Source organism: Hemitrygon akajei, chromosome 6 (genome assembly GCF_048418815.1).
Source record: "Hemitrygon akajei chromosome 6, sHemAka1.3, whole genome shotgun sequence".
NCBI lineage: Eukaryota > Metazoa > Chordata > Chondrichthyes > Myliobatiformes > Dasyatidae > Hemitrygon > Hemitrygon akajei.
In genome coordinates, this window is record NC_133129.1 from 152,015,887 (window position 1) to 152,039,306 (window position 23,420).

Consider the following 23,420-nt stretch of genomic DNA (forward strand, 5'->3'; position numbering starts at 1 on the left):
CTAATATCACGCAGTCATTTGGATTTAAAAAACAATGCAAACACAGGCAAGTTAAAAAAAGGAATTTTCCCATGTTCTTACCTATCTGCTTAAATCTGTAAAAATCACCATTGAAGTGAATGGGCTGAAATATCATGAAGGTAGGATCAAACCTGTTTAGGATCCATGTCTTCCATCAGATTTCTCAAATGTAACATGCAGTGATGGAATGCACTGACACGTTCACTGACAAGATTCTAAGTACAAAACTTCTACATTTAGATATGTTAGCACAGTAAAATACCGACTGCATGCCGTGAACAATTGGCATTTATCGAGAAGATTTAGCCCAAATATTCCTAATCACTGTTTTCCATCAGTTGCCCAGAAAGAGAACAGTACATATATTCTTTACAGCAAACTACATACTGATTCACTTATTCACCTTGGACACACATAAAAATTAGACTAAAGAGATTCAAACATAAAGAGCAAGATAATTGGTTAGGCAGGTAACCAAATTGATCCAGATTAAAAGTTGATAAAAATAAACAACAGGTATGAGATTTTAGGTGAAGAACATGATTTTTTTTGCTGTTATTGATACTGGCTATCATTGAAAAGGTGTGAGAGATTTGTGTAGTTAAAAACAGGACAACATCAACATACAGCATTTCTAGCTTGGAGGTATAGTTGAAAATGCCAAAGACAGTTAAAAAAAAATTAGAGAATTTGTAGAACAGTCAAAAGCTGCAGAGAAAGATAACAGAGATTCAGAATGAACTGGGAAAGAGTGAAATGAGAGGAAAAGAAACTGAGTTTTTGCCCAAAATCTGTTGAAAAAAACAAAGGCATGGCTGATCCTATAACAATGACAATTCTAGAAAAGTAAACCATCATTGCTCATGCCAGATAGCATCATTGAACTGAGAAGGGGGTGAGGAGTTGTTGTTAAAATTCTTGCCACAGTAATTATTGAGACAACAAAAGACCAGACCAAATCAACATTTTCATGAACTGAAATTACAAATGCAAATAACACTTTCTTTAAACCATGATTTTAATCAGAAATCCAACTTACAAGAGAAAGTGCTTCTTGTGTTTGATGTAATAGAGGCTCTGGCAACTGAGAGAGATGAATGCATTCTGGGATTTTAATGGTACCTCCATCCAAATCAGCAATAATAACGTCCAACTAGAAAAAGAAAAGAGTTAAAAAGAGGATCTCTGAGATCTAGAAAAATTGATATTAAAAATTAATGATGACTTCTAAAAATTAGGCTACTGGTGATAGATTATTGAAAAACTTAACAGGACTTTACAGGATGCTTTAGTGGATAGCCAGCGTCTTTTTCCCAGGGTGAAATTGGTTAATACAAGAGGGCATAATTTTAAGATAATTGGGTGAAGTATGCGGGGAATATCAGAGGTAAGTTTTTTTTTAAAAATAGAGAGCGGTTGGTCCATGGAACATTCTGTCAGGGTGGTGGTAGAGATGCATACATTCAGAACATTTAAGAGACTGTTAGACAGGCAGAGCCTGGACTGTGCTGTACTGTTCTATGCTCTAACCACATAAGTATTACACTGTGGCATGGGAATTGCCAGTTAAATAGACCTATCAGTCCAAACCATCCACAATGCCATTTATTCTCCACACAAGCAGGAATCTAATTCCTAAATGTCAATCTTCACCTCATATGCTTCATCCCCATTTTTCCTGATGTCTCCAAATTCTTTTTCAATACTTGTAGTTTCTACTATAATGTCCATCTGTCAGTGTAGATTTATCTATTCTCTGTCTTAACTGACTTATGTTCAACTGTGTATAATGTCCCAAACCTGCCCCAATATTAATATCTGACTGAAATATACAATTTTATTAGTGTAATCCCAATTGTGAAGACTAATATTTTCAGCAAATTTCAAGGCTTTCAAATCAGCTTCCATATCCATTGTGGTGCTGAAGTGTATTATCTTCATGATGTTTAGCCACTAGATCTAGATCATGAAAATATTAGATCTCAAAATGGACTGAGACACCATTGGTGATGCTGGCTACAGTGGTATGATGGTTGAGATATTGGAACATCAACAAGGTTCTGAAAGATTGATCTATAACAGTAGTTCCCAAAGTGGGAGATATTGTCCCCCTGGTGGCAGTGAAAATTTCTAATGGAGTGATAAATAGAAAGAGGCAGTGAAGGGGTAGCAAGGAGGGTAGCTGAGGGATTACAGGCTTAATTTAAGAAATGAATCACTTATTATGAGCATTTGATCCTCGATGCCTCAAAATTGATTACAATGATCAGGTAAACCAGATTATCTCTTGCTAACCCACCATTCGCTTAGACTTTTCTCAAAGTCTGTTATAGCTTTTGAAAAACAATGTGACACTTCTGTATTTGGCATATCACGAGAAATCTGGACTGAAAAAATTGTGTTATTCTGGGCCCAGCCTAAGCATTATTGCTGTTCACTACTGCTGTAGAGTGCAAGCGAGTATAATTCCCATATTCTAATCATGCAGTGAATTAGGACGCGGTGTTTAATGGGGTGAAGATCAGAAACAGCCCTCTAAAATAGTCTAGACCACATTTATCCAGCCCATGGACCAACAGAGATACTGTTGTCCTACTTGATGTATCTTCAGGCAGAGTCAGGTTTCGCATCAACTATAACACCATAACCTTCCTCTTTACTGATTGCAGCACTTGAGGTTGGACTTAAACAATACATGATTGACAGTGGTTGTTATTCCATAAAGAAAATAGCAGAAGCAGATCAAACGAAAAGTATAGACAGTATACTGTGGAGTATCTAAAATATGGATTTACACCAGCATTAAGCATTAACAGCAGCCAAAATGCCTGTTGTGTGAAAAAGCTTTCTTTTCCCCCAATTGAGGTAATGAAACTGTCCAGGCTTCCTGAACATTTGAAAAGAATACACACTGATAAAGAAAACAAGAACTTGGCTTATTTTCAGTCACTTTATGGAAACTTTTAGAAACAGAAAACATGTTGCACGCCATGGTAGCGTAGCAGTTAGCCCAATGCTTTTACAGCTTGGGGTCTTCCAGAGTTCAGAGTTTAATTTCAGTACCCTTCTGGAGTGCATGGTTTTTCTCAGGGGTCCTCTGGTTTGCTCCCACAGTCTAATGATGTAATGGGTAGGTTAGTTTGTCATTGTAAACTGACACATGTTAGGGTTAATTGGGTTTGATGGGGCAGAATGGTTCGAAGGGCCGGAAGGGCCTATGAAACACTGCATTGCTAAATAAATAAATAGATGTTTGCCAGCATTTCACAACAAAACACTGATGGCTTTCATGCTTCATATATTTCTTTGCTTATTACTGGAAAGCCCTATACAAGTGGAGAAGAACTGATTCTGCAAGCAATCAGTATGGTTCTAAGGACAGTTTTGCAGAAGTCAGCAGATCAAATAATTAAAGTGATTCTGCTCAGCAGCAAGTTGTTTGAAGACGAATGGTTGAAATGTCTGAGAATGTGGAAGACACATTGTGCAACATACTTAGGACAGCTGAATTTGCTCTGCAGTTGGATGAGTCAACTTTGCCAGGCAACAAATCTTTGCTTCTTGGTTATGCTTCCTTCATAAAAGATAAAAGCGTGGTTCAAGAGTTGTTACTTACAAGGGGACTACGACAGATATGAAGGAAGAATCAATATTTCAGGCTGTTGAACAATTTTTCAAAAGAGACGGACATTCCACTCACCAATATTCTTATACATCATCACTGACAGGATGCCACCGTAGGGTTATTACTACTTCCATGAAAAAAGCTGTACCAAATGTATTTGCTATTTATTGTGTAGTTTATAGATAACAACTTGCTGCAAGGAATCTAAATGATCAGCTGCAGAAATTATTAAATACTGTTACAGCACTAAATAAAATCAAGTAGCACGCTCCCAATTCTCAACAATTTAGAGAGCTTTGTATGAGAATTATGAAAAATGTGAATGGTTTTCAAACCGAAACTGCACGAGATGCTTTTATGCACTTTTTGAAACTGTGATAAAATTCTTTGAAGACTTGAATACTTCATTCTTAATCAACTGGAGATTATTAGGCATGACATTACTTATTTTTCAGAATTATTCACAGAAGTTTAATGAAATCAATATTCAATTGCAAGGAAATGATGTGAATCTTATCAAAGTCAAATCATCTCCTCATTCCTAACCAAGATACCACTATTTCAGTACAAAATTGGCCGTCACAATCTTTCCAATTTCCAAGCCACTCTGAGTTGGAAGAGAAAGAAACAATATCAGATGATAATCTTCATGAATACTGTGCCCACCTGGGTAAGCTGCAAGACATGTCAGAGAGGTTTCAGGATCTTCTCTCGATCCAAATTCCAGATTGGGAAATAAATATATTTCTGAACACTTGTAATGAGAAATTAACAGGAGGGATGGAGGAAGAACTGGTGTCACTGCAAAATGACTTTGAACTGAAGCCGAGATTCAAAAAGTCATATCAAGACTTTGCTTGCAGAAAGAAAATTCTGAACTCTATTCTGCACTGTAGAAAAAGGTCAAGATGTTCTTTATTGCCTTTCCAACATCATATTTAGAGAAGCATGGTTTCAATGTGGTCGCCCAACTTCTTTCAAAGCAACGGAACAGACTACAAATTACTGAATGTAGTAATCTGAGACGCCTGCTGACAGACATTCAGCCTGATGTTGAGAAGCCGATATCACTGAACTAAAATGTTGATGAAAATTGTTTTTATTGTAATTAAAGAAATAATTTTGTCGTTTTAAATAGATTTGAATAACATTTGTAATTACATGTCCCTGCTTTGAATTTGCAATTTCTGTTTTCTTTCACTGTGCACTGCAAATCAAAATTCTTTATAGATTTTATGTGATGGCCAGAAAGGGAGAGGATGGCAATGGGGATGTAGTGTGGGAGCCAAGGGGGCAGTAACCCAAAAAAGTTTGGGAACCACAAATCTGCAGCAATGATTCTGAATCTATGGCAACTGGGGAATATAAATTCAAGTAATTAAATAAAGTGCAATTCAAAAAAAAAAAGCGCTAATCTCAGATTGGTGAAATTAACAGCTTGGCTTTTGAAAGCTTATCCAGTTTGCCAAACAAGAAAATTATATGGTCAGGTCTCCAGACTTACCAAAGTGATTGAGACTTAACTACCCTGTTTAGGGGCAATTATCACTGAACAGCAAATGCCAGTAAAAGTCCACTTTCTGTGAACAAATAACAAAAAATCTCCCAGGCTGATGATAATCTTGATGCACTAACATCTTCCTCCAATTAGTCAACCAGAGTTTCTGTTCGATTCCAGTTCCAAGTTTTCCAGAGGAACTGCATTACTGTCATGTGAATTTTATCAACTGCTGACTGAACCAAGTCCAATGGCATGTAGAGCATTCCAAGACAAAGATAACATATCAGTGAAAATATCTCTTTAATGAATGTTAAAAGCTCAAGGATCAAAAGTACAAAATCAACATAATTACACATCTAATAAATTTCCTAATAGTACACAATTTAAATCCAGAAAGAAGCATCACACTAAAGGTTTACTAACAACATATACTTGTGCTGTGCAAAATCCGACAAAAGCTAAACTGTTCTCCTAAACGTACAAATGGGCTACACATACCAGTTCATGAATTTCACTGTGAAACATGGAGTGTACACCAATGATAAATGGAGTTGGTGAGCTTAGTACTTCCAAAAGCCGTGCAGGGAGAATCGGAATGTAAGGGTAACTGGGGAAAAACAAAAAGGAAACAGTAGTGGCAGCATTAATCACAACTTGCAGGAAAAAAATCTAGTCAATTTATTTTCCTCTGTGTGCACTTAGTCAATACCCCCATGGGCTGTTCTATTGACAGATTTTAATAAATAACAGATCTAAAAATATAAGCTTAGCTCCTTCACGGAATTATTGCTAATAAAATGATTTGCCGACCTACAATTTTCATATTTAATTTTAAATAAATGCAAATAAGAAAGCAACTGCAACATTCTTGGTTCAATTAGTTAAGCTTATAAGTTTAATAAACTAAAATTAAATGAAACCATTTAATAATGAAAACTAGAATTTAAGCTAAAGGAAATACTATATTGCCTGACATTCTCCTATAATAACAGAAAAGTAAAAACATATCCCATTTAATTGACAACCAGGATTGAAACAACTAGTTTCTTTCTTTAAAGTTTGTAAAATATTACAGTAAAGTTTTTGAAATTAAACATTGCCTAATTCTTACAAAATTTGTATTTTACAACAAAACAGACTGCCTTCCCTCTCTGTTTAACCTCAAGGAATTTCAGATATTTACCCTGTCTAATTAATATCAAGGCTGACTAGTTCTGATACAAGAATAGCAAATAGGGAAGCAGTGCATGTCATGAGACAACTGTATTGCAGGATGAGATTCAGAACACTGAATGAGCAGCTTTGATGATATTTACTATGACCTTGCCCAATCCCCCATAGCTCCACACACACAGATGACCACAATGATCCTTAAGGGGATCTATTCTCTTCTGAGTTACCCCTTAGTTCTTTTATACTTAACAAAACTTTTGGATTCTCCTTTACCTTATCTGCCAAGAATGTATTCTTTTTGTCCTCCTGACATCCTTCTTCCGTGTACTCCTACATCCCTTAAACTTCACAAGGAATTTGCTTGATCACAGCTGCCCATCACTTGAGAGCTACCACTTTCTTTTTCCTGACCATAGTCTCAATATCCCTTGTTAAGCAAGGTTCCCAAATCTTGAGAACCTTTCCCTTCAACTCTGAGAGGAACATGTCGACCCAGAACTCTCCCTATCTCACTGTTCTAAGCCTGCCACTTACCAGATGTGATTTTACCTGCTAACAACCTCTCCCAATCTTAGCCTCATCCTAATTTAGTACTTCATCCTATCTTTTTCTAATTTTTCACATATTTTTACTCAGAGATGCAGCATAGAAACAAGCCCTGAGCCCACACAAGCCAGTTACACCCATACGACCAATTAATCTACTCACCCTCATGTCTTTGGAATGTGGGAGGAAACCAGACTACTTGAGCGAAACCCATAAAGTCATGGGAAGGACATACAAACTCCTTACAAACAGTGGCAAACTGAACCCAGCTCAGTGGTGCTGTTGTACAATATTAAGGACTACATTGTCTTTACATAACTATTTAAGAAACAATAGAATTATGGTTACTGGTCCCAAAGTGCTCCCTGATGACCCTTCAGCCACTTGTCCAGCCTCACTTCCCAGATGAGGCAGATGATTGCTGCCCCTGCTCTGTTGATGGGAGCACTGGTTATCCTCTGTACTATACTTTTGTTCAGTTCGCAGTAAACATTTCAGCTCTAAATTCACTGCCTTGATAAATGCTGTAAACTAAATTACAGATAAACTGGATCTACAAATTGTTTTATGCATGTACAAGGATGTGTACAAAGAATAAATTGCATGTAATTTATTGATATAATAAGAATTAAGGTCTCACCTATACTTCAAAGGGAATATTAAAGCCTCTAGTGCTCTAGATGCTTCACCGAGCCTCTGATAGCTAGTTGAGTGAAAAATAATTTTGTTTTCTGTGAGCACGGCACAGAAAAGGCTGAACACTTGCTGGATCCCTTTAAATAGAAAAATAAGTCAATTAAAATGACATTGCAACTCAAAATCTTTTCATCCGTTTATGGCCTAACTTAGTATCAGGAATATTAAGTAAATCGAATACAAGTCAACTTTCATGAATCATTACACACTTGTAGATTAATAAATAGATTTTGTAGGTTCTTTATTGCAACCCATACAAAATTAACAATCAGCAGTTCATTTGTTCATTTTAGCTTTCTCAATTACATATACTTCAAAGAATATATAGTGTACTAATTATTATACTCCAATTCACTTAACTGGTTCAGTAAATTCAATCTACTCAATTCTTGTCTGGCCAACATATGATTATTTCTAAAATGCATATATTTTACTTAATACCCTTAAGTTGATTATGAATTAGCTTTAAATGTTGTTTTAGCACATTCACCCAGGTTCCAAGAGGGGGCATTTAGGAAGCAAAATTAATAATGCAGGGCAATAGCAGCGAAAGTGTATTGAAAATGGATAGAGTGTACAAGCATAAGAGTGCACCAGCAAAGTGACAAGAGTTAAGAACATTGCTAACATAAAACAAAAAAAACAAGAAATGGCAAATACAGCTCACACAAAATTTGCTTTGTATAATAATTTCACTGATGTGAGTGAAAATGGAAATAATTTAACTACATTTATTGTATCATGCATGTATGTGAATGTCCATGTACAGCATGTTCCCCAACTCTTCTGAGAACTTCTGACTCATAACTACAAACAGCAAGTGTATTTGTGATGAGAACCTCAAGGTCTTACATCAGCATGGTAGCAGCACACTACCCGACAAACTACCAATCCACCCACACCCTATCTGTGAAAGAATTTGCAGTTCTCACCTAGCCTCACTAGCAACGTCAGAACTCACAATTCTGAAGTGGAAATATCATCCTCTCTCCTGCAGGACTGGACTAAAGTTAAATAAAATTATTGCACCCTCATCCAAAGTAAAAGTGGAAGAGGTAGTAGAAGAACTAAATCCCTAAAAACTGATAGCATGGAGCTAATAGAAAAGTTGGCAGCACGTAAAGTAGTTGTATCATCAGGGCTCATTGGAAACCATCCTAGAATTCTGCGGAACAAAAGAGACATCTGTGAGAGTACCAATTTCCCAATGCTCTTTAAATAAAGGTAGACGGGTGGATAACTAACGAATGACAAATATTACTTTCTTGTTCAAAAAACAGCAAGTGAGAACAAGCTCAACAATGCAGGCCTGTTACCTTAGTTTCAGCAATAGGAAAGGAGTTAAAAAAGAAGTAAGAAGAAACAATGCAGAGAAAAAATACGTTGTTCTAAATTGGCTACGCAATTAGCAGCATCTGCTTGAATGAATGCAAATGTTAATGAGAGTGACAGGTGGTTGAGAAAGGAGTTAATAGGATGTGCACAATTCTGGGCTTTATCAACAGAAAGATAATGTACAAAAACACACTTGTACTAAAATTTCATAAAATACTAGTCCAGTCCCAAGTGAAGTATGATGTTCAATTCTGACTGTCCCATTGTAGAAAAGTTGCGAATACCTTAGATAGAGTACAGAAAAGATTTAAGAGAACAATTCCTGCAAAGAGGGATCACAATTCCAAAGACAGAGCATCTGGGACTTTTATTTATAGAAGGATGAACTGTAACATATGAAATGATGAGGGATCTGAATAGAGTGAACAGTCTGATGCCGTTCACATTGGTAGAGGAATCACAGACTAGAGGCCAAGATATAAACTAAAAGTGATGGGAATTAAAAGTAACACGAGTAACTTCTTTTAATTTATATACACCATGCAGTTACATCTGGAATGCACAACCTCAGATTCCATTGTGGCCTTCAAAAAGGAACTGGCTAAGTCATGGTAAGGAAACATTTGCAAAGCTAAGTGGGGGGGGGGGGGCGGGGGAACAGCTGGGGGTAGAATTGATGAGGTGCTCGAGTTGAGAACTAGTAAGACCATAAGACATAATCAGATTTAGACCATTCAGCCAATTGAGTCTGCTCCACCATTCGATCAGGACTGATTTATTTTTTCCTCTCAACCCCATAACATCTGATGCCCTTACTAATCAAGAACCTATGAACCTCTACTTTAAATACACCCAATGTCTTGGCCTCCACAGCCATCTGTGACATGGAATTCCACAGTTTTGTCATCCTCTGGCGAAAGAAATTCCTCCTCATCTCTGTTCTAAAGGGACTTCTTTAGTATTGATATGATGAACCAAATGGCCTCCTTCAGTGCTGTGAACATTCTATGGTTAGAGATGAACACAGTTAAATTTAGGGTGTTATTCCTACTTCGAGTACCAAAAACAACTGGATACAAATAAATAACACGAAAAAAAAAACTATGATACTAAACATAAATGATTTACTTTCAGAGAAAAAATATTTGCATTTTTGCATTAAAAGATGATCACTTTATTTAAAGGCACCTATTTTGTGCTTTTTAAATTTACCTCCATTAGAAAGCAAACTATCACGGAGCTCAGATTTGTCTATGCTGTAAATTGAAATGAATGCCAAAATTCATCATTACACACATTCCATTTAAAGTATGCAGAGAACTACCCACAGATCCCTGGAGGCAGCTTTTCCTATGTTTTGAATAGAATCCAATGTGTTTTTAATTATATTCTTAATAGTGAAAATACAAAATAAGCAATGCACAAAAACAAACCTGGCCAAAACAAAATATCACTGGGCTACCTTTTAAAGCCATTGTTCACGAATGTTATTTTGAAAAGTATTGATCACAATGTCCCTAGTCCACATTTCCTGAAGCATATCATGTGATCTGGCATTGATCATGTGTGTTTCCTGTTTTGCTTGTTGCAGCTGACACCGTAGAGCAGCCCATTCCATGTTAAGTGAATAATACACCTAAAAATGATCCTCCTTATTGACCAGCAGCATTTTTATCACCCAAAACAGCATATTGGAGAACTTTCTAAAAGATTTATAATTTGGGATGAGAGTGCGAAAAGAAAAAATACTATAAACCAAGTAATACTACACAATTACAATCATTCTTGTCAACCAAATCACCTTGATTGCCATTTATTTTTCTGTAACCCAAAACTGCTTGTGATAAAAGTGACAGCAATTATTTGAGACTTTTTCCAAATAGGAACAATGAGCATTTGTACATCAATTGCTATTCAATTTAGAAAATATTTACATTCTGCTCTAAGTATCAGTCTTCCATTCTCAGGAGTTGTGCTGTGTTGCCCAGTCTTATAACCCTAATTTATTGATCAGTGTGCCATTTCATATAAAATAAGAAGGATCACCTTTTAATTAAGTTCATTTTCATAAAGATTCCAAAGAGAACTAAGCTAATAATCATTTTCATTGTCTAATATATTAACCAATTAACTTTTTCTTCACACATTAATTACTCTGGTATGCAAAATTCTTGATTTTGACTATTTTACAGCAACAGATCATTTACCTCTTGTGTTGATGATAAAGAAAATAAATCATGTTTTTAAGGTTATTAACTTTCCAATTTGCCTGTTGTCAACAGAGTACCTTTTAAGATATTGTACCTTGCTTCTGCAAGAGTACAGTCGGCCTTCCGTATCCGGGGGTTCTGCATTCGCAGATTGAAAATATTTGAAAAGGAAATTCCGGTAAGTTACAAAAAGCAAAACTTGAATTTGCCACGCGCCGATCACTACGCTGAATCCACGCGAATGAAGCGATGTGTAGGCATACCCTGCTGTAGCCTCTTGCCATTTCACAGATCCTCAGTCTCTCTCCAGCACTCGTTGTTTGAGCATTGTTTGCCTCGCATCTTGTTTGTTCGCTACTTGTGTTATGAGCAAGAGGAAGGAGTTTAAGACTAGCAAAGGATGGCTGGCTAGTTATGTAAAGCGCAAGCCTCAAGAACTTAAAAGATCACAGGAAAATCGGCATCAACTGATGCCAAGGCAGCATCAGCATTTGTTGTGATGGAAATGAGAAAGATTCTTTGGGTCTCAAAGGCAAGTGCTCTGGGCAAACACTGTTAATAATAAGGAGTTTATTTACATGGGGAGAAAAAGCTTGGGAACAACACAAGCGGCTACAATATTCACACAAACGCGCTTAGAATAGAGGAACGTGGGAAAAGTCGGGTCGGCAGTACAATACACGGGAAAACAGTGTGGGGATAGAGTACAGGTACAGGCATGGCTCTTTGCTAAACGGACAATAAACACTCCCACAACCCTATTCAATGCACACCTTACCACGCGTCTCCAGCACTTCAGCCTGGAGTGAAGCAGGATGGTCCCTCGAGGATGGCAAAAAGAGAGCGAGTCAAGCACATGAAGCACCTTTTAAAGGTCAGGGGGCTGGAGGGTCCAGCTCAGGTGATTCACCAGGAGGCCAATGGCTTGGTGCTAGATGCCACCCCACTCGGGATAGGGTTCCCCTTGTCCTTACCTACCACCCCACCAGCCTCCAGGTCCAACATATAATTCTCCGTAACTTACGCCACCTCCAACGGGATCCCACTACCAAGCACATCTTTCCCTCTCCCCCTCTTTCTGCTTTTCCCAGGGATCGCTCCCTACACGACTCCCTTGTCCACTCGTCCCCCCATCCCTTTCCACCGATCTCCTCCTGGCACTTATCCTTGTAAGCGGAACAAGTGCTACACCTGCCCTTACACTTCCTCCCTCACCACCATTCAGGGTCCCAGACAGTCCTTCCAGGTGAGGCGACTTCACCTGTGAGTCGGCTGGTGTGGTCTACTGCATCCGGTGCTCCTGGTGTGGTCTTTTATATATTGGTGAGACCCGACGCAGACTGGGAGACTGTTTCGCTGAACACCTACGCTCGGTCCGCCAGAAAAAGCAGGATCTCCCAGTGGCCATACATTTTAATTCCACGCCCCATTCCCATTCTGATATGTCTATCCATGGCCTCCTCTATTGTCAAAATGAATCCAAATTCAGGTTGGAGGAACAACACCTTATATACCAGCTGGGTAGCCTCCAACCTGATGGCATGAACATTGACTTCTCTAACTTCTGTTAATGCCCCTCCTCCCCTTCTTACCCCATCCCTGACATATTTAGTTGTTTGCCTGTTCTCCATCTCCCTCTGGTGCTCCCCCCCACCCTTTCTCCCGAGGCCTCCCATCCCATGATCCTTTCCCTTCTCCAGCTCGGTATCACTTTCGCCAATCACCTTTCCAGCTCTTAGCTTCATCCCACCCCTCCGGTCTTCTCCTATCATTTTGCATTTCCCCCTCCCCCCACTACTTTCAAATCACTTACTATCTTTTCTTTCGGTTAGTCCTGACGAAGGGTCTAGGCCCGAAACGTTGACAGTGCTTCTCCCTATAGATGCTTCCTGGTCTGCTGTGTTCCACCAGCATTTTGTGTGTGTTGTTTGAATTTCCAGCATCTGCAGATTTCCTCGTGGTGCTAGATGGGTTAATCCAATTAAGATGGCCAATGGTTAAGTGTGCATTGATTAGTTGGGAGGGGCGAAATGTTGACTGGCAGGTGGTGTGACTTCCGACCAGGTGAGGGCAGTGCTGTCACATGACAAGCACGGCTCTGTGAATACAGCATTTCCAGAAGAGCTACAATGGTTGCGTCTGTACTGAACATGTACAGACTTTTTTTTCTTGTCATTATTCCCTAAACAATATGGTATAACAACTATTTACATAGCATTTAGATTGCATTAGTTATTATAAGTAATCTAGAGATGATTTAAAGTATACGGGAGGATGTGCATAGTTTATATGCAAATACTACGCCATTTTATATAAGGGACTTGAGCATCCGCGGATTTTGGTACTGTAATTATAAATATACAATTGTCAATATACACCACTCCAATATAGATAATGTACTTTGATGCTATAAAGTTGGAATCTCCATTATTAACCATATTCAATTTTAAACAGTAATATAGGGGTATATCTAATATTTTGAAGTCATGAGCCAACATTGCCACCAAACATGTTTGTTCCTTCAATGTTTACTCAACCTCTTCACGTTGCTGAAAGGGCAATTAATTTCCTGTACTAAGTAACATTCATCCATCACAATCATCAACAAAACGCTACAAACCCATCAACAGATCAAATTTTTCATCTTTAAAAAAATTAACAGCATCCTGCTGATAACAGAGGCACACAGATATATCCATGAGAAATTTATTTGGAAATAACTTCCGTTTCCTGACTTCAATGTTAAAAATCTAAAGGACATGAAATAAATTTATAATCTGCCTAAACAATTTTGATCACTTTCTGAAGTATTTTTATGTGCTATGTTTTTAACATTATCTGTGAGCACAGAAATTGTTCTATTTAATTAATGTAATAAGTTATAAAAACATCTTAAAAGGTGATTTCTAAAGGCAAAACTTCCAAAACCATTGTGTAGAATTTAAAGTATGGAATTAACAACTTTAAAGAAAAATTTGTGCAATCTTAAAAGGTTTCAAGCTGTAGAATGTTCATCTGATAATTTAAGAAATGCTGGAAGTGAGATAACAATATTCACTACTAAGCAATAAGAATCCAATCTAACCAACACAATTCCCAATCATATGAGCATAGCCACTGGGCACTGCTCATGGCTGTAGTTGTCCTTATATGACAGAAAAGGAGCAAAAACAAAGTAAACAGCTTGAGCAGGAGAAATTAGCCTTTTCAACATATGTAACTTATCAAAAATGGTAGGAAATATCTCAAATAAGGCACATTCAATAGATGTGCAAACAGTTATAAAAAGGTTTGCCAAAACAATCTAAGAACAGTTCAAGATCTCTGAACAACTGACCTCTAAGAAGGAACTCAAGCACATTGTATGAAACAACCAAGTATAATTTATGGTTCAACCACTGACACTATCCATCTCTCTGGCAGCTGCCTGAGGCAGATGCAGAATATTCACAGGTTTGCTGCATTTTTTTTTGTCTTAGTGTTGATTCCTTCTTATTCACTTCATCAGAAGACTGCCTGCTTCCACTTCAAAACATCCGACTTTTGTATCCCACTTTAGTTTGTGTTGGTAGTTAAAATTTGGGCAAAGTTTTCTAATCCCATTTGCTCATCACCTCTGCCTCACTAACCTCATCCCTCTCTTTTTGTATTTTTCTGATCTTGCTAGCCTTCGTAATATCCAGATTCAATTAACTCTAGTCACAACTTAGCTTCCATCATTCTCTCCTTAACAACCTTGGCTTCAGCTTCCTAAGGCTTAAAGCACAATAGTTCTGCTCCTAAACTATCACCTTATTTTCCTTAAAAATAGATCTTTTAAATCAAATTGTAATTTGGTAAACCAGGAATATGAAACTAAACAGTGCACAGAATAAGAAATATATTTATTCTGGTTTAGTAGGCTTCTCATGAGAGGAGAAATTCACAAGACTTGAAATTTATTTGAGTTTAAATGAATGATATATGATTGCATTGAAACATACAAATTTCCTACGGGACTTGACAAGACATAAGTAAAGTTCTATTTCCCCAGCTGAGCTGTTAGGTACCAACAGGTCATAGTAGCAAAATAAATGGATGGCTTCTCTGTGCAGAGGTGGAAAGAAATTTGTTTTAATCCAGATTCACTAACCAAGACAGTTGCAAAGCCTCAAGTACAATTTTTGGAAATTAATAGAATCAGGATATATAGGGTTTGAGCAGGAAAGTGGCAGTGAGATAAGAAAAGAATCTCACCGAACGGTACAACCAGTACAGGTGGTCAAAAGGCCAACTTCTTTTTTCTTTAATTCTGATGTCACTGCAGTGCAAGCAGATAATAAGATGCAAAGCCACAACGAGATAGACTGAGGTCAAGAGTCTATCCTTATTATACTACAGGACTGTTTATAGTCATGACAGTGTAATAGAAGCTGCATTTGAACCAGGTGGACATAACTTTAGACCTTTGTATCTTCTCCTTGAGGTGAGGAGAGAGAAGAAAGAACATCCAAGGTAGGTTTGCTGATGTTGCTGATTTATTGAGGTAAAAGAAGTGAAGACAGAGTCCAATGATGGGAGGCTAGTTTTCTTGATGTGCTGAGCTGTGTCCACAATTCTGCAGCTTATTGTGGTCTCAGGCAGAAGAATTGCCATACTAAGGCATAATGTATCTGGTTAGGATGTTTACATAGAACACCACAGCACAGTACATACCCTTTGGCCCACGATGTTGTGCCAACCACACAACCTATATCATTATTCGCTGGCACTATGTTTTCGTTATATAACCATATAACAAAAAGTTGGTACCAGCGAACAATACAACCAACAGTGATCTCCTGCACACAGTTCATGAAACTACATCATTTTCTTCTTTTTGCTTTCAAACACAATTCTACTATTAAGCTGGCTGCGGTTAGAAACTACAACTTACATTTGGTTTGTGTTTTCTGGCCGATTGATTGATCTGGCGCTTTGCGGTCTCCAAGGGAGGTTGGTGAGGTTTGGTGCGGAATGTGCAGCATGGAGGATGGGAAACCTGGAGATAGGGCACGAGCCCATGATCAACTCCACTGCTTCTCTCCGATTAAGGTGTCAAGCAAGGTTGAAGTCCATGAGACCATAAGACATAGGAACAGAATTAGGCCATCTGACCCATCAAATCTGCTCTACCATTTAATCATGGCTGATCCTTTTTTCACTCTTTTCAGCCCTACTCTCAGGCCTTCTCCCCATAACCTTCGATGCCATGTCCAATCAAGAACCTACCAATCTCTGCCTTAAATATACCCAATGACCTGGCCTCCACAGCTGCCTCTGGTAACAAATTCACCACACTCTGGCTAAAGAAATTTCTCCATATCCATTTTAAATGGAAGCCCCTCTATCCTGAGCCTGAGCCCTCATATCACAGACTTCCCCCAACATGGGAAATATCCTTTCCACATCTACTCTGTCTAGGCTTTTCAACATAGAAAGAAACATAGAAAACATACAGCACAATACAGGCCCTTCAGCCCACAAAGCTGTGGCAAACCTGTCCCTGCCTTAGAACTACCCAGGCTTTACCCATAGCACTCTAGTTTTCTAAGCTCCATGTAGCCATCCAGGAGTCTCTTAAAAGACCCTATCGTTTCTGCCTCCACCACCGCCACTGGCAGCCCATTCCACGTACTCACCGCTCTCTGCGTAAAAAACTTACCCCTGACATCTCTGTACAGTACCTACTTCCAAGCACCTTAAAACTATGCCCTCTTTTGCTAGCCAGTTCAACCCTGGCGAAAAGCCTCTGACTATCCACACGAACAGGCGAAAGGTTTCAATGAGCTCCCCCTTTATCCTTCTAAATTCCAGTGAGTACAGACCAAGAGCCAAACTCTTATACGATAATCCTTTCATTCTTAGAATCATCCTTGTGAACCTCCTCTGAATACTCTCCAATGCCAATACATCTTCTCTTAGAAAAGGAGCCCAAAACTGTTCACGATACTTAAGGTGTTTCCTCATCAATGCCTTATAAAGCCTCAACATCACGTCCCTGCTCTTATATTCCAGACCTCTTGAAATGAATGCTAACATTACGTTTGCCTTCCTCACCACCTACTCAGCCTGCAAGTTAACCTTTAGGGTGTTCTGCACAAGGACTCACAAGTCCCTTTGCATCTCAGATTTTTGGATTTTCTCCCCATTTAGAAAATAGTCTACACATTTATTTCTACCACCAAAGTACATGATCATGCATTTTCAAACACTGTATTTTATTTGTCATTTTCTCACCCATTCTCCTAATCTGTCTGAGTCAGGGGTCGGCAACCTTTTAGCCTCTGTGGGCCGGACCGCATATTAATGAGCGGACGATGGGCCAGATGAATGCCATAAAAAACTTGAAATATGGGAGTTATCCATTAAGTACATCTAGTTATGTTTTGCCTCAAATTAATGAATAATGCACACTAGAAAATCATTTGTGCTTAAGGTTGCCTACCCCGGTCTAAGTCCTTCTGCAGTGTACCTGTTTCCTCAACACTACCAGCCCCTCCACCAATCTTCGTGTCATCTGCAAACTTGGCAACAAAGCCATCTATTCCATCATCTAAATCATTTATATACAGCATAAAAAGCAGTCTCTACACCGACCCCTGCTGAACACCGCTAGTCACTGGCAGCCAACCAGAAAAGGATTCCTTTATTCCCATTCACTGCCTCCTACCAATCAGTCAATGCTCTAACCATGCCAGTAACGTTCCTGTAATACCATGGGCTTTTAACTTGGTAAGTATCCTCAAGCGTGGCATGGGTTTTCTGTGCTGTCAGACTGTGTTTGACGGGTCTTTCTTTCCTTTTCACTGGCTGCTGTCGGAGGAAAGAGTAAGAGTCTTAGGATCCACATTGCAAGGATTGATCAGTAAGGCTGTGGACTCATTTCGGAGTCTTTGAGGTTTATGTTGCATGTGTTCCTGGGTTCCGATTACTCCTTTTTTTTTTGCTGTTTTTGAGCAGTTTGATTCAGACAATCAAAGTGGACTGAGGTGCTTTGGTGAAGAATGCCCATGCGGCAGCAGTGGACTAGCCACTGAATACTACTGGACTCCTGGTTTGATATTTGATATTCTATGTGTTATTCAATTGCTTTATGCCATTTGCACAATTTGTTCTTTATTCTTGCATTGGGTATTTGATAATTTTTTTGAACGGGTTCCTGCAGGAGGATGAATCTCAAGAGTTGTATAGTGTATACATACTTTGATAAGAAATGTACTTTGAATCTAAGATAAATCTATCCCTCCCCTCCTACATAGCCCTCTATTTTTCTATCATCCATATGCCTACCTATCTAAACTACCCCTAATGTATCTGCCTCTACCACTTGACAAGGCATTCCACACACCCACCACTCACTAAAAAAAATTTACCTCTGACATCTCCCCCTGTACTTTCCTCCAATTACTTCAACATTATGCCCCTTGGATTAGCTATTTCTACAGTGGGAAGAAGTCTCTGGTTATCCACTCATTCTAATTATCAAATCACCTCTCATCCTCCTTCACTCCAAAGAGAAAAGCCCTGGCTTGTTCAAACATCCTCTCCAGGCAGCATCCTGATAAATCTCTTCTGCACCCTCTCTAAAGCTTCCATATCTTTATTATAATGAGGTGACCAGAACTAAACATAAACTGAGCTTCTACAGTCAATCACTTCACGATTTTACAGATTGAATTCCATCTGCCACTTCTTAGCTCAGCCCTGCATCCGATCAATGTCCTGTTGTAACCCACGCCAACCTTCTACATGATCCACAACTCCTCCCATCTTTGTGTCCTCTGCAAACTTACAAGCATACTATTCCACTGCTTCATGGAAGTTATTAATAAAAATGTGCAAGAGTAGGGTTTCCAGAACAGATCCCTGTTGAACACCACTGTACACCGACCTCCAGGCAGAAAATGTTTCATCTCCAACCATTCTCTGCTTTCTGTGGGCAAATGAATTCTAAATCTACACAGCCAAATTTCCATGGATCTTACTCTTCCTGACCTTCTGAATGAATGAACCATGAGAAGCCTTATTAAATGCCTTACTAAAATACACTTACACCACATCTAATGCTCTACCTTCATCAATCTGCTCAAAGAATTCAATCAAGCATCTGGTTAAGATGGTGCTAGCAAACAACAATTCCTAGGACATCTTGCAGATAGCCAATCTCTTAAATTATTTCATTTTTTCTATGCTTCTGCTTGCTCTTTTTGCCTTATGTTTCAGACACTGTTGGGAGCCGTGACATGCAGTTTGGAGTTTGATTGAGTGATCTGGCGGTCTGCTGTCCCTGAAGAGGACTGCGAGTATAGCTGCCTCATGTAGAAGACTGGAGACAGGACATGGAGCAATGATCAACTCCATTTTGAAGCTTTGAGGAAGATTGAAGCGTCAAGGCGTATATGGAAGTGATCAGCATTCATTCTCCATGGAGGTCACTGGTCAATGGCGCAATGGTCGTTAAGACCGTAGGACAGGGTCACAGTGTTCATTCTTCGCAGAAGGACCGAGCTCGAGTGAGCATTCTCCTTGGTTCTGCTGGAATGATGTTTTCAAAATTCTGAGACTTATGTGATTATTGGACTGTAGTTTATATTGCTCTGCTTCAGTTTTTCTGTGTTTTATTTCTTGTTGCCAATTGGCAGGTTGAGGTGGGTTTTTGTGTGAGGGAGAGGTTAGGGATTTGGGGTCTGATGTTCTTGTTGGCTTTTCTGTGTTGGTGATATGTTGGTTTTGGTGTGGGGGAGGAGGGTTAGGGTTTTAGTGCTGTTAGCACTGTTCGCTATTGCAGGGGAGAGGGTTGGGGTTTGATGCTGCTGCTTCTTTTTGCGAGGGAGGGGGTTGGGGTTTTTGATGTTCAGGTTGCTGCTTTCTAGGTGGGTGATCTGTTGGTTTTTGTGCGAAGGAAGAGTTGGGTGCGAAGTTGGTGTTCCAGCCGCCATTTTCCATGTAGGCAATCTGTTAGATTTTTTGTGCGTGGGAGGGGGTGGGAGGTTTGTTTCTTTTTCCTTTTCAGCAGGAAGGGTGGATGATACCTTTTCTTTCAATGACTCTCGTGGTTTTTCTGTATTTAATGGCTATCTGGAAAAGACGAATATCAGAGTTGGATTGCACATGCATCCTCTGACAATAAAATTAACCCTTGAAGCTTATGCGACATCACCTACCCCTCACTAAGCAATGCCGACAATATCTAATCATGACTTCTGGCTGTTTACCCTTCCACTTTAGAATGCTGTGGACCTGATCTGAGATGTCCCTGACCCTGAAACCTGAAGCAACATAATACCTGAGAGCCTCTTTAATGTCCACAGAATTTGCTCTCTGCTCCCCAACGACTGAACTATTGACTGCACTAGCGTTGCTTCATACTTGTCAATTTCATCAACTTTGCCTCTAACCGCCAAGCCACCCTACCCTGCACTTGATCCATTCCAGACCCCTTCACCCCCTTACTCGATCTGTCTCCATCTCTGGAGACAAACTGTGGGCTAACATCTTTTATAAATCTACTGATCCCCACATATTCTTGACTATACCTCTTCCCAGCCTATCTGCTGTAAAAATACTACTCCCTTTTCTCAATTCCTTTGTCTCCATCCCATCACATCTATTCCCAGGATGTAGCTTTCCTTTCCAAGGCAGCAGAGGTGTCCTCCTTCTTCAATGAATGGGGCTTTCTCTGCTCTACCATTGATGATACACTCAACTACATCTCCATCATTTCCTGAACATCCGCGCTCACCCCATCTTCCCGCCCTCCTTAACAATGATATAGCTCCTCGTCTTTTATCTACTATCCCATAAGCCTCCACATTCAGCACATCATCCTACCACCAAACAAATTTTTACCCCTCCCCCCACTAGCTCTCTGAATTTCCACAAGGATCGCTCCTTCCATGATTTCCTTGTCCATTCATCTCTCTCCTGGCATTTATCCCTGCAAGCAGCCAAAATGCTACACCTGCCCATTCACCTCCTCACTCACCGCCATTCAGTCATTCCACGTGAGGCAACACTTCACCTGAGAATCTGCTGGGGTTGTCTATTGTGTCTGAGGCTCATTGTAAGTTGGGGTCTGCCTCATCAAGCATCTCCGTTCCATCCACCAAAGATGGAACTTCCCAGTGGCCAAACATTTTAATTCTGACTCCTATTCCTATTCCAACATACCCAGATGATGCTGCCCTTAGAGTGGAGGAGAAGCATCTTATATTCCATTTTGGTAGCCTCCAATCTTAAAGCATAAATATTGATTTCTCCTTCTAATAAAAGAAAAACTGCCTCCCCCTCCCCTTTTCGTCTGTTCCACACTCTAGCCTCTTACCTTTCCTCGCCTGCCTATCACCTCCCTCAGGGTTCTCTCCTCCTTCGTTTTCTTCTATTATCCACTCTCCTCTCCAATCAGACTCCTTCTTCTCTAGCCCTTTATCTGTCGTACCCACCTGGATTCACCTATCGCCTCCTTCCCCTACCCCTACCTTTTTATTCTGGTATCTTTGCCCTTCCTTTCCAGTCCTGAAGAAGGGTCTTGACCCAAAACATTGACTGTTTATTCATTTCCACGAATGCTGCCTGACCTGCTGAGTTCCACCAGCATTTTGAGTGTGCTGCTTCAGATTTCCAGAATCTGCAGACTTTCTCGTGTTATTGAATCCCCTATCACCACTGGACTCCTCTTCTGCCCCACAGAAGAGGCACATAGTCAGACCCACTCACCCACCCCTTCCTCCAGGTATCCTATGTGGAATACTTGCATTGAAGGAAATGGCCACAGAGATACCCTTGCACTGTCTGCCTATTCCCTTTCCCTCTCCTGACAGTCATCCAGTTACCTGCCTCCTGCAGCTTAGGTGTGACCGTATGTTTTCACAAATAAAACTGTGTGAGACTGTTGTAATGAGTGCAGTCTTCTTTGCTGCTTTATGCTGGTGGAGCAACATCAGTGCTGGTGATGCAAAAAGACTAAATAAGCTCATAAAAAAGGCTGGATCAGTCCTTGACTACAACCTGGATTCTTTTCAGTTAGTGGCAGAGAGGAGGTCACTGAACAGACTGTTATCCATTATGGATAATCTGTACACCCTCTCCATGACCTACTGAATAAGCAGCAGAGCACCCTTTTGAACAGACTCATTCAGCTCCGCTGTCACAAGGATCATTACAGAAAACCTTTCCTACCAAATGCAATAAGCATATACAATAGTTCATTTCTGCGTGACAGGAGAACACACATCATAGTACAATAGTCTCTGCTTTATTATTTCATACATTATTATTGCACATTGGTACATTGTGTATATTATTATTCTGTACTTTATTATTAGTTAAGTCTGCACACTGCTAAGTGTGTTTTTAAATGTTGCTGCTGTAACGAATTTCCCACTTGGGATCAATAAAGTACTTATTATTATTATTATGTTTTAAGAAAAACCATCTCAACTCATTTATTGTAATCCAAACACAAAAAGCGGTACCAGTATATAACGTAATTACGTCATCACGTCAGACCAGCCTCTTAAAGTGAGCCCCAGCTCAACGTCAGTGGTTGTGAATTATGTTATGTTTCCACCAATTAGATTACCCTACATGACTTCCCTGTAGCTCTTATCTATCATTTGCACATTGTCCCATATGAGCCATAGTGCATCCATCTGCAGTTCCAGTTCCTAACATGGCTTGTAAGGGGCTGCAGCTGAATGCATTGTATGCAGATATAGTTATCAGAGAGATTGGAGGTCTCCCAGATCTCCAACATCTGGCAAGATGAACACACTACTGACCCTGGATTGATTCTCACTGTGTACTAATAGACAAAGAAAGAAAGAAACTTGCCTTTGACTTTGTGTCACCTTGCTGAAGCCTCTTGAGCCAAAGCCTGAAGAGGCTTCAGCAAAACAGAAGAGCTGGTCATTGACTACAGGAAGGGTTTTGTTTACATCAATGGTGCTAAAGCCAAGAGGGTTGAGAGCTTTATGTTCCTCCATGTGGACATCAACAATAGCCTGACTTAGTCCAACCACTTGGACACCATGGCCAAGAACTCTCTTCAGTGTAATAATGGCCCACTCACACAATGGTGCTCCCACAATGGCCGCTCTACTTAAACCCAACTTCTTTTTACGGGTCTTTGCCAAGTGTCTAAAAAAAACCCTCAATATCTCAAGTCCATTGAAAAGTTCCAGAAGGCCCCAATCACATTTTAAATCTCACACTCAGCTCATTCACCTCAAAAACAAGCAATTATTCATTATATCTCAACCTTGCCGAACATTTCCCAAAGGCCCCACTCTTG

At 39.6% G+C, this 23,420-nt stretch overlaps 1 protein-coding gene across 3 annotated transcripts in view; it reads right to left on the bottom strand.

Moving 5' to 3' along the window:
* The window catches only part of sbf2 (SET binding factor 2), a 521,046-nt gene that overhangs the window by 262,116 nt on the left and 235,510 nt on the right, over positions 1-23,420 (bottom strand). For all 3 annotated transcript variants that reach the window (XM_073049581.1, XM_073049580.1, XM_073049579.1), the window contains 3 exons: positions 7,507-7,639; positions 5,646-5,754; positions 1,061-1,174 (listed from right to left, as the gene is read on the bottom strand). In XM_073049581.1, coding sequence (XP_072905682.1) covers positions 1,061-1,174; positions 5,646-5,754; positions 7,507-7,639 — 356 coding nt within the window. The remainder of the gene's footprint in view (positions 1-1,060; positions 1,175-5,645; positions 5,755-7,506; positions 7,640-23,420) is intronic.